Raw genomic sequence first — 13,766 nt, 5'->3', positions numbered from 1 at the left:
AAAAGTGTACCTTATGTTGACCCATTGACTTGTTTTTAAGAGCCAAAATGCAAAAAAAGAAACAGTAGGAGGTAGATGGTCTTTGTTCTTGTCTTTGGGCGGCAGGATACAGGGGTTGGGGGCAGGGCAGCCAGCTAAGGGTTGGAGTCAGTACAGTACTGAAGTCCCCCTCGGCCTTTGGGATCTAAGTTTGTGGTAAATGGTAGTGCTTTTTGAGAAAACACTAGAAAGTACTGATACTGTGGTTTTTGTTTGTTTGTTTAACATCTTTATTGGAGTATAATTGCTTTACAATGGTGTGTTAGTTTCTGCTTTATAACAGAGTGAATCAGTTATACATATACATATGTTACCATATCTCTTCCCTCTTGCGTCTCCCTCCCTCCCACCCCTCTAGGTAGTCATAAAGCACCGAGCTGATCTCCCTGTGCTATGCGGCTGCTTCCCACTAGCTATCTATTTTACGTTTGGTAGTGTATATATGTCCATGCCACTCTCTCACTTTGTCACAGCTTACCCTTCCTCCTCCCCATATCCTCAAGTCCATTCTCTAGTAGGTCTCTGATACTGGTTTTAAATGAGACATCCTCTGCTTTCACTGGAAAAAAAATGTTTCTTACTTATTTCTCCTATGCTGAATTGACAACCATCAAAACGGGTAACTTTGAATAAATTCACACTAATATTTTTAGAATGTGAGTATGTGTCTACATCTGCTGCCACAAGGTAAATGTAGTCTTTGTATATAAATTTAACTCAACCTGGAAGTTCAGTTAGAACACAGGTAGTTTATGTCTTCTACCCTCTAGCCCTTAGCCTTGAGTTATTGTTGTTTTTAATACTTTTTTAGTTAAATATGAATTGCGTTGCTGTTATAAAGGTCTTCTTATTTCATGGGAGCCAAATGCCCTCCCTGAAAATACTAGGGAATGAAGAGCTACAATAATGGTGGAGACCTGTAAGCCAGGTTGTCCTTCAGTCTTTCTGTCACTTTGTGTGAATCCCTCTAGCTAGTTTGCTTTGGCAGTAAAAACCCCTTATGCAGGAAGACAAACACTTACTGCTCACTTAATATGCAAAGGACACTTTTCAGGAATTGGGGCATCAAAAATTGGAGGACAAACACCAGTAGTATGTATCAAACTCCAGATAAACTGACAATGTTTAAATTTCTAAGAAATGACTTAGATTTTATAACTTATACAGTGGGAAGAAACTAGGTTTAGATTGTTGGTGATAATTTAGATTGCTTGGGAAAATTGTTTCTTATCCAACTATGTTAAAGATACAGAGGGCTTTGCCAACAACCAATAATAATTAGGTTGTTATAATGTAAATAATAAAGGAAAAAACCTTTAATATCACTTTAATGAAGCACATTGACTCAAATGGCCCATAATTGCTCTACCCAACAAACCCCTGTTAAAATACATACGTATGACTCAAATGTTCTAATAATAGTGAAAGTTATAAAATGAAGCAGCTCTACTCCCAATCCTTTCCTACAAGATAACCGTGAACAGTCTTAAGTCCACAGCTACTATCTAAAACTGACCTAGCTATCTAGATGAATCAGTGTTTTCCCCTTTCCAGAGGCAGAAAATAATGCAGATTGAAGTACTCACTATCAAGACTGAAATGTTAATGTATGAAATACTACTGATAAAGGCAGGACAGGTTTTATGAAGGGCTAGAAGACAATCTGGGCGAGGGCTGCTCAAGACATTTTTAGTTACCTTTCAAAAGGCAGCTGTACCTGGGAGAGTCTGCCTTCACAAAGGTCAACTGGCAAAACAAGGGATAGCAATAATAGCATTTATTGAGCTCTTACGTGTACACCAGGCATTTTGCTAAGAGCTTTTCGTGCATCACTGCTTTGATTCCTCAGAACAACCTCATGAAATGCACTGTTGACCCAGGTTTTCAGATGCAGATACTAAGGCTGAAGAGTGAGGTCTCCCTTGGCAGGGTTACACAGCAGTAAGTAGTAGGGTTGGGTTCAGGCTCCAGCCATCTGATTCCAGCACCCACCTTCTTAGTCATTGTCTGGATTTATTCATGTAAAAAGTTACAAATTGTATCATGGGGTAAGCACTGATTGAGAATCATGTCATGCCATCAACACAATGATTCCTACTACTTTGGATCATTTGAAATTTGTTAGTAGCTATTAGAAGACCTAACTTCTTGCTAGAAAATAAACGGCGTTCACAGGTGATGACTTTACCAGTCCCTTTTTTTGTAATCACTTAGGCAATGAAGGAACATTTTAAAGAGTTTTCTGTTGAAAGACAGGTTTCAAGAGCTTTGGTGTTTAAACAGTTTATGTCGGCCAGAAAAACTCATTTCTCCACCAGAGTGTTATTTCATGTATCTTTATGGGTCTTCAGTGCGATAATCTTTTAGCACTTTGTTATACGTTTATTCTTTAGTTAGTCAAAATTTATTACTACTCAGGTCACTAATTTTTTTTTTTTTTTTTTTTTGCGGTACGCTGGCCTCTCACTGCTGTGGCCTCTCCCGTTGCGGAGCACAGGCTCCAGACGCGCAGGCTCGGCGGCCATGGCTCATGGGCCCAGCCGCTCCGCGGCATGTGGGATCTTCCCAGACAGGAGCGTGAACCCGTGTCCCCTGCATTGGCAGGCGGACTGGACTCTCAGCCACTGTGCCACCAGGGAAGCCCAGGTCACTAATTTTTAAATGGCTTTCTTCTGGGTGTCTCTTCCTAAAAACTAAGAAAAGCCTTTGTTTATCATGAATTGCTGTTCTCTTGATTGTTCTTGGAGAAAGTCTGTCAGACCTTCTAATTTTTCTAAATTGCTGCTTGGCTAGAGGAAAATGTGAAAGATGACACAAATGAAAATTATAAAGGTTGATTTTCCTTTCCTGGAACCAGTCAATAAGTGACACAGTTGGAAGCACACTGGGTAATATGTTACTGCAATAGGAGTTCAAGGAAGATGCCCAGGAAAGACCATCTTGATTTGGAAGTAGGGAAGGCTGGTTAGGAGTTAGACTGGGGAAAGGTCATTTCAGATAGATATGTCGTAGAGGGAGTGTGGCATCAGCTCAGGCAGGAGGTGGGACTGTGTGTTGGGGTCATGAGGACAGAATATGTTTGTAAATAGTGAAAAGTAAGGTTTTATGGAATAATAAATATTTGTGTGGTCTCTGCCTGCAGTTCCTAATACAGAGCTCCTAAAATCCTTGTAATTTCCTTAGTGATAGGGGTTCTGGGAGTATCCATTGTTCTAATATTTGGCCTTTGACTCTAGTTGCTCACATGGAGCCCCTGAAACCCTTGTAATTTCCTGAGTTATGGGGGGGTAGAGAGTTCCTAAATCCCTTGGAATTTCCTGGGTGATAAGAGCACCTTTTGTTCTAATGAGGCAACTCTTGATGGGCTCCTGGTTAGCTTCAGGATTCCCCTACAGGTAGAATATATGGAATAGGGAGTCAAAGATTTAACTCTCATCTGAGACACTGGTAGAAAAACTGGTATCAGGGAAAGAAGTGTTACTAGGAAAGAGGATTGAATTTTGAAAATAAAGGGAATCTGGTGTAAAATGATCCTTAGGAAAAATGAAGATACAGGCGTATGTTTTTCTCAATCTTACCCTTGCAAAAAAACAGTGTGGTGCCCGTCCCTACCTTGTCTCCCATATCCCTATAATTCTTCTCGTCCTCTCTTAAGATCCCTCTCAGATATCACCTAGACTTGTAAATAATAGATATGAAACTAGATATCTGAAATTTTGAGCCTTTACCTCTTTGAACCTTTTTATAACAAATTGTTGTCTTTTACTAAGTGCTATCCACTTTATATTCACCAATTTTACTAACATCATTTCCAGGACCTGTTTGGTCCTGAAGATATGACTAAGCTTAGTGTTATCAGAATAAGGAATCTATAAAACACAAATTAACAGAATCCCCCTTTTAATTCATATTCTTTCCTCCATCCATCGGGCAGTAGGTTAAATACTTAAACACAAAACAACTCTATGTTCTATAGATATGTATGTACATAAATGCAGGGAAATGACTTGGAAGGTTATATACATTTAAGTTGCCAAGAATAGTCACCCCTAAGGGCTGGGGTCATAAGTGGTAATCAGGAGACATCAGCTTTTTCTGTATTTGAATTTTGAAAACATGCGTATGTGTTACATAATCTTGAAATTTTAATGGAAAGAAGAAATATTTTTCATTTCGTTTTTCCAACAGCATCTAAACATTTGCTTCCCAGAAAGCTTAGTTTTGTCTTTTCAAAATGCTTAAAATAAAGATTTTGATAATGGGTTAAGACTGCAAAGTGTTTGTTCCGTGCCTTCTTAAAAGGAACAGTACATGGATACTGTCAAGCAGTCTTTAGTTCCTGTACTAAATGCTCCTTCCTGGAGCTGAAGGAATTTTTGTGAGACTTCTAGTATTTTACATAGTCATTACTTGCTGGTGGGTAGGTACTGGTTCCTCACTGCTTCTTTCCCTCCTCTCCTCATTTTTAATTAAGTTATGCTCTTCTATTGTAAGTTAGGGAATATTAAGTGAGAAAATAGGTTCTAATGAGTAAATGGCAAGTGTATTAGTGCATGAATTTTAAGAGTTCTAAGTCCTCTTTGCCTTTCTGGGGTTCTGTACTTGTGGTAGAACTCTTGGTTATTGAGCAAATAGTTTCTGAAAAGAGACAATACAGTTGGAAATTGAATTTCTGGTCAGTAAATCAAAGCCTGTTAAAGGATCCAGGTTCAAGTAACTTTTAAAACCCCATTTGAATTTTCATGAATGTGTTTAGTTAATGATTCATCATAAAAAACAATGGTGACTTAGTCACTAGGAGCTTTTTTGTATGTTTTTGGGTTTGAGTCAGCTAGCAAGAGGGAGAAAAATTCAAGCTACTCAGTTGTGTTTTTCACTGAATCTTTTTCAGAGTAATCAGCTGATGTGTTTTCTTTATCACCATAGCAACTTAGTCAGTTTTTGCTTTTGATTTTTTTTTTCCTCCTAGAAAAACTTACTGTACACCAATCTTAGGCTCTTGAGGGTAGTAAGGAAAATATTTGGGAATTAAGTTAAAAGGCTGAGAAATGTTTTGTGCTGTGTATAGTTTGCAGAGGTCTGCATTTCATTAATGTTCTTTTGAAACATCTGATTACCAGTTAGCTCAAAATAACTATATGTTAATTTAATTTATCTGGAGAATCAAAGGTATGATTTCAAAGTTCTATCACCAATCCTTCCTCCAACTTTACCAAGTTTGATAAATAGTAAACATTGTCATGGGTGGTGTTTCTTTAGTTTCCTCTGGTGAGCTGAAAGCACAGATTACTCTTTCAGCCGTGGTCCTTGAGTTTAGACCCCGTTTATTTCTTTTCTTTTTTCTTTTTTCTTTTATATTGGAGTATAGCTGATTTACAATGTTGTGTTAGTTTCAGGTGTACAGCAAAGTGATTCAGTTATACATATACATATTTCTATTCTTTTTCAGATTCTTTCCCAGATAGGTTATTACAGAGTATTGAGTAGTGTGTAAATGTTAATCCCAACCTCCAGACCCCATTTATAATGACATCAGACCTGTGGTCCACATCTGTATAATCATCCAGTTCCCTTTCTAGTGTACCCAGCCAGGGACTTGTGCTTTCCATTGGAAGCATCTACCTCCATTATTACATCTGTTGTTCAAAGATCCTGTTGATCTCTTCCCAAACAGTAGCAATGCTAGTGTCAGCGTAGGCTCTAAGACTTTAGGACACTGAAAAACTATAATATACTTTTCTCCATTTTTGTAATAAAAGTTGTTCCTTCTAGTTTCTGTCCCTGTGCCCCATCCAATCCCTGTTGGTCTTGCTTACCTTTAGCCTTCCGTGTCACAGAAAAGAGGGAAAGAAAGGCTTGGTTTTATAAAAAGTGAGAATATTCATACTGCAAATAAGGTCCTTCTTGCTTCATTTTGGTTTAAAATGTTTTAAGGTTTTTTTTTGTTTTCTTTTATGCATGTGGGTATTTGGCTTTATTGAACGACTATGTCTTCATATTTACTATTCTTGCTATACAGTAGGCATTCAAAAATGCTAGGTTTTCCCCTTCTTTCAGAACTTCAAAGTATATGTCACATCATTTTGTCCTTCATGTACACCAATTGTGCTAATATCTCCTTATCCACTGAATTTACAAATTTATTGGAGAATATTGTCTTTTTTGCAGTCATATTCTTAGCATTCATTAGAATGTGGTAAAGAATTTTCAGGTGGCAGTGTATTTTTAGTAATTATCTTTGGTTTCCAATCACAGAGGAAGAAGAGTAACCAGCCTTCCCTTGGGTGTGGGTAATTCCTGTATTACTACTGGAGTCTGTACTAGTATATCTGCCAAATTCCACACGTAAAAACATTCACGTATCACTAATTAGAAAGTTAAAAATGAAAGCATATGTCTTCTTTAGCCTAGGCATCCCCTGCATTTATTTCTAGGTCTCTCACCCTTATCAGTTACAGGGCTTATTCCCCTGACTCCACTACTTTCCTTTATAGTGGTCCCTTGCCTCAATTCACTAGAAGTCTTCATTGGTTCCTAGCCTGCAGAAAATGCCTGTGGAGTGAGGTGATTTATGTAACTACTACTCTTCAGTGTCTTGCAGTTGAGCTCTCTAAATGGGTGTGGCTAGGAAAGAAAATTTCACTTTACAAACAGGAATTCCTGGGTGCCATCCAGTGGAAACATGTTTTTTGTTACATGCAGTTTCTGACTCATATCATTCCAGGACTTCTGCAATAAAATAGGCTTTGTTTACACTGTTTTGTAGAAGGAGGGGCCTGGTTTCTAATGAGCATTTAAGTCTAGAACATTAGGATTGCTGTCTGATTTATGAGTGTTAGTATTTCAAGCTGTTTTTCGTTTCCCACTGAATGCATTAGTTATAAGCACTGGGTAAGGGAAAGTAACTTTTCCCCCACTTAAGAAATCAAGGAAAATTAATGTAACTTAGTGACTATTTCCATAGACTCTAAAAGCACAATGAAAAAAGTGCTTCAACTGTAATAGGAAAAATGCTGATTCTTTTTTTTTTTTTTTTTTTTTTTTACGGTACGCAGGCCTCTCACTGTTGTGGCCTCTCCCCTTGCGGAGCACAGGCTCCAGACGCGCAGGCTCAGCGGCCATGCATGTGGGATCTTCCTGGACCGGGGCATGAACCCGTGTCCCCTGCATCGGCAGGCGGACTCTCAACCACTGCGCCACCAGGGAAGCCCAATGCTGATTCTTAAGAGCACTATTTTACCACCTCCACGAATTTGTCTTGAGAAGTAATAAAATCAAAGTTTATTGAGCTGTTTGTTTAAAATCCTATCCATTTAAATTTTTAAAAACTACATTTCTTTGTTATTTGCCACTACTTTGCAGTACTTATAATAGCAGTGAAAATAGTTGAGATTGAAGTATTGACCACATGCAGACACTGTGCCAGCTGCCTCAAACACATTATCCCAAGCAATTCTGGCATGAAGCCTAAGAGCATTGTTTGCACCTCCCCAGGTGAGCAAGTGCAGATGCCCACAGCAGTTGCTATTGGGGTGAATTCACTTTGTTAGGAAATGCTGGGCACTGCACCCAACCCAGCTCCCTGGCCTAGCGTAGTTTCCACTAAATAATATGCCTAAGTAATGCCTATTCACTAAGTGACAATTTGTATAAACACGTTTTAGTATTTAAACAATTTTTTTAACTTAACCAAGGAGATAAAAGACCTATACTCTGAAAACTTAAAGACATTATTGAAGGAAATTGAAGATACAAAGAAATGGAAAAATATCCTGTGTTCATAGATAGGAAGAATTCATAATATTAAAATGCCTGTACTACTCAAAGCAATCGACAGGTTTTATGCAGTCCCTATCAAAATCTCATAACAGGACTTCCCTGATGGCGCAGTGGTTAAAAATCCACCTGCCAATGCAGGGTACACGGGTTTGAGCCCTGGTCCGGGAAGATTCAACATGCTGCAGAGCAACTAAGCCCGTGGGCCACAACTACTGAGCCTGCGCTCTAGAGCCCACAAGGCACAACTACCGAGCCCACGTGCCACAACTACCGAGCCCACGTACCACAACTACCGAAGCCTGCACACCTAGAGCCAATGCTCCACAACAAGAGAAGCCACCACAATGAGAAGCCCACACACCGCAATTAAGAGTAGCCCCCACTCGATGCAACTAGAGAAAAGCCCGTGCGCAGCAATGAAGACCCAATTCAGCCAAAAATTTTTTAAAAAAATCTCATAACAATTTTTCACATAACTAGAACAAATAATCCTAAAATTTATATGGAACCACAAAAGATCCTGAATAGCCAAAACTGTCTTGAGAAAAAAGAACAAAGCTGGAGGTATCATACTCCCTGACTTCCGACTATACTACAAAGCTACAGTAATTAAAACAGTATAGTACTTACACAAAAACAGATACATTGATCAGTGGACAGAATAGAGAGTCATAAAGAAACCCACACACTTATGGTCAATTAATCTACAACAAAGGAGGCAAGAATATACAATTGAGAAAAGATAGTCTTTTCAATAAGTGGTGCTGGGAAAACTGGGCAGCTACATGTAAAAGAATGAAATGAGAACATTTTCTCATGCTATACAAAATAATGGCTTATACAAAAATAAACTCAATGGATTAAAGACCTAAAGATAAGACCAGAAACCACAAAACTTTTAGAAGAAAACATAGGCAGAACACTCTTTGATATAAATCATAGCAACATTTTTTTTTTTTGGATCTGTCTCCTAAGGCAAAGGAAACAAGCAAAAATAAACAAATGGGACCTAATTAAACCGTAAAGTGTTTGCATAGCAAAGGAAACCATCGACAAAATGAAAAGACAACCTACCGAGTGGGAGAAAATATTCACAAGTGGTATGACTGATAAGGGGTTAAATATCCAAAGTATATAAACACCTCATGCAACTCAATACCAGAAAAACAGCCTGATTAAAAAATGGACAGAAGACCACAAATAAACAATGTTGGTGAGGATATAGAGAAAAGGGAACGCTAGTAGAGTTGGTGGGAGTGTATAAAATTGGTGCAGCCAATTTATGGAAAACTGTGGCAGTTCCTCAAAAGAAGTAAAGATAGAACTACCATAGGATCCAGCAGTTCCATTCCTGGGTAAATATCCGAAGAAAATGAAAATACTAATTCGAAAAGATACATGCACCTCAGTGTTTAGAGCAGCATTACTTGCAATAGCCAAGATATGAAGGCACTCTAAGTGTCCAAGAAATGAGCAGATAAAGATGTATATATATATATAATTTTTATATATTATATATATGTTATGTATATAACTATATATAATATAAAAATGAATGCGGGGCTTCCCTGGTGGCGCAGTGGTTGAGAGTCCGCCTGCTGATGCAGGGGACATGGGTTCGTGCCCCAGTCCAGGAAGATCCTACATGCCGCGGAGCGGCTGGGCCCGTGAGCCATGGCCACTGAGCCTGCGCATCCAGAGCCTGTGCTCTGCAACGGGAGAGGCCACAGCAGTGAGAGGCCCACGTACCGAAAAAAAAAAAAAAAAAAAAAAAAAAAAAAGAATTCTACTCAGCCCTAAAAAAAGAATGAAATTTTGCTGTTTGCAACCACATGAATGGACCTGAAAGGTATAATGCTTAGTAAAATAAATAAGAGACAAATACTGTATGTTATCACTCATATGTAGAAACTAAAAAATAAATAGGGACTTCCCTGGTGGCACAGTTGGGAATCCGCCTGCCAGTGCTGGGGACACGGGTTCGATAAATTAATTTTTAAAAAATAAAATTAAATAAATAAATGGATGAATTTCACAAAACATATTCATAGATATAGAGAATAGTGGTTACCAGGAGGGAGGGGCAAGATAGGGGTAGGGGATTAAGAGGTACAAACTACTGTTTATAAAATAAGCTACAAGAATATATTGTGCAGCACAGGGAATATAGCCAACATTTTATAATAATTTTTTGTTTTTTGGCTGCATTGGGTCTTTGTTGCTGCGCACGGGCTTTCTCTAGTTGCGGCGAGCAAGGGCTACCCATTGTTGCGGTGCTCGGGCTTCTCACTGCGGTGGCTTCTATTGTTGCAGTGCCCGGGCTCTAGGTGTGCGGGCTTCAGTAGTTGTGGAACATGGGCTCAGTAGTTGTAGCCCTCGGGCTCTAGAGCGCAGGCTTAGAAGTTGTGGCGCACAGGCTTAGTTGCTCCGTGGCATGTGTGATCTTCCCTGGACCAGGGCTCAAACCCGTGTCTCCTGCATTGGCAGGAGGATTCTTAACCACTGCGCCACCAGGGAAGTCCCTGTAATAACTTTAAATGGAGTATAATCTATAAAAGTAGTGAATTACTATGTTGTATACCTGAATACTTCAATTTAAAATTTTTTTAATTAAACAATTTTTGTTGAAACCAGTGTTTGGTCTTAATATTACTTACAAATTTTGGATTTTTTTTTTTCTGGAATAGTTTTTAGGACCTGGTACTTTTGCTTTTTAGTGCTTTTTATTCCATAATATGCACAGGTACTGACTTACATGTATGTCAAAATTTTAACATGGATTCTGTCTTTCTACCTTAAGTTTTAAGAGTCAAGAAATAGTCATATTTATTCCACATGTATTTGAGTGCCTAATACACGCAGATTTTCTGTGTTAGGCACCAAGAATTAGTAGACAAAAGAAAGTCTGTCTTCATGGTGCTAATTTGCTGGGGTGGGGGTGGGTGGTGGTGGAAGCTGGAGAGTAAACAAACATAAAGTCAATTTAAAGTAAATAGGGGCTGGAGAGTGGCGATGAGGAAGAAGTGCTATTTTAAATTATTTTAAAAGGGGTGGTCAGGGAGGGCCTCTCAGAATGAAGAAGGTTTTTAATAAAGACCTGAACAAAATGAGGAAGCAAGCTTATAGCAACAGGTATCTGCTATATGCAAAAAAAAAAAAACCCCAAAACCCTGTCATTTCTCATTCTAAAATTTTAATAACAACTTATTCCACAAATAATCTGAAAACCCATTATATGCAAGATACAGTTTTCTAAGAGCTTGCTTTTCTAAATATATTCATTTTATTTTTCTGATAGGACAAAGAAATATGTTCAGTTTCAGAATTTGCTCTTTATAATCATGTACTGACAGATGAAATTGTCTTGAAACGTGTTGTTTATGTTCAGGTAGGTGTTTTCTGAAACATCCAAGAAGCTAGCTTTTTTAAATGACTAAGGGAGTTTTCTCAAACTGCTGGTCCATGAGAATACTGTGTATTTCTATCTGAAAAATATTTATTTTTTTGATTCTTTTATTTCCAGAATCCTTTAAGAGGTGTCCCTGGGCCCCCATACTTGTGACTCAGTGTCAGGGAGCCCCAAGCAGTGTGCAAAACATCAGCCTCACTCAGGCCTTCTTCCTTGGGGTTGAGAAGCAGTAGACTAAAAGGATGAGAGGTGGCTTAACCCTGCAAAACTTGTAAGGGTTATTGACTAAGACCCCCAAAACCAAAGTAGTGGGCATAGCCGCTTTCTGTGTCCCCTCTACCAAACATCTAGTTTGGTAGAGGATTGGGGGCATTAAGACTCCGAGTTGCCTGTCTGCTTGGCTACCTCCCATCCTTATAGAAGAGTGCAGGGAATTGCTCATTTCCAGGAAGGAGAGATGACTTTGTCAAGCTTCTCATTTCTTGGTTGAAAGAGGCTGGCAGTAGGTGAAGGGAGTTACAGGTAAGGATCTCTGGCTATACCCCATTGAAGCCAAAACCTCCATTTAGACATCTGATATTCAAGTTGAAACTGTCAAGCCTGTTAACTATCCATTTGCCTATAGCAAAATTCTTGAACTCTCTGCTACCAAGTCACCTAAAGCAAAAAGTAAAAGAAAGAAAAGCCTCCATGGAGTTACTTGTCTCCCCGAAAGGGTAAAAATCATTCATTTGAAGGTAATTTTTGTCTGTGAAATCATATTTACTGTTATTTCCCACTGTGTTATAAGTCCCTGAAGGAACCCCAATAAAGATGTTAAAAAAAAATAAAAAAATAAGTCCCTGAAGGACAGGGCTATCTTATCTCGAAATCCCCAGAAACCCTACTTGATGCTACTCATACCAGAAAGCAAACACTGAACTTCACTAATCTTATTCTCTTAAATATGAAAATACTTGAATCAAATTCAGTGCTCATTCTGTCGCTCTTTCTGGGTATCTAATTAGCAGCTTTTTTCCTACTGACTCTTTTTTTTTTTTTTTTCTGGCCAAGCCACACAGCATGTGGGATCTTAGTTCCCCAACCAGGGATCAAACCCGAGCCCCCCTGCAGTGGAAGCATGGAATCTTAACCACTGGACCACCAGGGAAGTCCCCTATTGACTCTTTAGTCATAAGCTACTTTAGGTGTTCTTGAAAATAACCATAAAAAGTGTGGACATTTTCAATTTCTAGAATTCTTTTTTCAACATGCCAGAAGGATGTTCTAAATATATCCCCTTCTTTCTCACCCCCCTCTTTTTTTTAAACCGCCAGGTATCCGTTACAGCACTGATGTGAGTGTAGATGAAGTAAAAGCTCTGGCTTCTCTGATGACATATAAGTGTGCAGTGGTTGGTAAGTGGTCTCCTTTTGCTGCTACCTAATAAGAACTCTTTGGGGAAATATGTTTGCATACAAGGTTACTTTTAAGAGGTTAGAGAAATATACCTCATCAGAAGTGGGGGTTTTTTGTTTTTGTTTTAGGTTGCACAGTTTGACATATCATTTTTCAATTAGTCTTAATTAAGATTTAGTCTTTTTTTTTTTTAATGGGGAACTTTATAGGAACTAATTGAATTTTCCTTAAGTGTAGATCTTTGTTTAAATCCCTTTCTATACTCTGTAAATAAGACCAAATCAGTAATAAGGAAAATAAATATGCCATTACATTTTAGAAATAGTAAAGCACACTGATTAAATATGCATTGTAATTTGCCTAGTCTAGTATTCTGTTCACTAGAATTTTAAGGTACAACATTTTAGAAGAGATTGTGGGTTTATTTATTGAATTTTCTGAAACTAAAGCTAAAAGTACCACACTTTTATAATATTACACAGTGCTTTCTGCCTTTTTAATTCTTTTAGCCTTTATATGGAATAACTTTCAGACTTCTCTTTCAGATGTGCCATTTGGGGGTGCCAAAGCTGGTGTTAAGATCAATCCCAAGAACTATACCGTAAGTATCAAAGTGACATTAGTGCACATGGTGCATTTACAAAGGACTTGAAATTACTGGACTTCTGTGTATCCCCTATACCAGTGAGATTAATGGTTCCTATTGCTTTTATAAATTTATTTCTTTCTTTATTTTTGGCTGTGTTGGGTCTTTGTTGCTGCGCGTGGGCTTTCTCTAGTTGTGGTGAGCAGGGGCTACTCTTCGTTGCGGTGCACGGGCTTCTCATTGCAGTGGCTTCTCTTGTTGCAGAGCACAGGCTCTAGGTGCACGGGCTTCAGTAGTTGTGGCTCGTGGGCTCTAGAGCAGAGGCTCAGTAGTTGTGGCGCACGGTCTTAGTTGCTACGCGGCATGTGGGATCTTCCCGGACCAGGGCTCAAACCCGTGTACCCTGCATTGGCAGGCAGATTCTTAACCACTGCGCCACCAGGGAAGTCATCCTATTGCTTTTAAAAGGAATGGAAAAACAAGCAGATAATTAACTCATTGAGTGTTTTGCCATATGAAAGGTCACCTACTTACATCAATGTCCTTTTTCATTTT

General features: G+C 38.7%; 1 protein-coding gene across 1 annotated transcript in view; it reads left to right on the top strand.

Moving 5' to 3' along the window:
• Window positions 1–13,766, top strand: part of GLUD1 (glutamate dehydrogenase 1) — a 40,774-nt gene that overhangs the window by 3,942 nt on the left and 23,066 nt on the right. Inside the window, exons 2-3 of the mRNA XM_032607756.1 lie at window positions 12,544–12,624; window positions 13,171–13,226. Coding sequence (XP_032463647.1) covers window positions 12,544–12,624; window positions 13,171–13,226 — 137 coding nt within the window. The remainder of the gene's footprint in view (window positions 1–12,543; window positions 12,625–13,170; window positions 13,227–13,766) is intronic.

The sequence above is a fragment of the Phocoena sinus genome, chromosome 16 (genome assembly GCF_008692025.1).
Source record: "Phocoena sinus isolate mPhoSin1 chromosome 16, mPhoSin1.pri, whole genome shotgun sequence".
NCBI lineage: Eukaryota > Metazoa > Chordata > Mammalia > Artiodactyla > Phocoenidae > Phocoena > Phocoena sinus.
The sequence above is the reverse complement of the archived record's forward strand: the minus strand, read 5'-3'. Positions and strand labels throughout refer to the sequence as shown.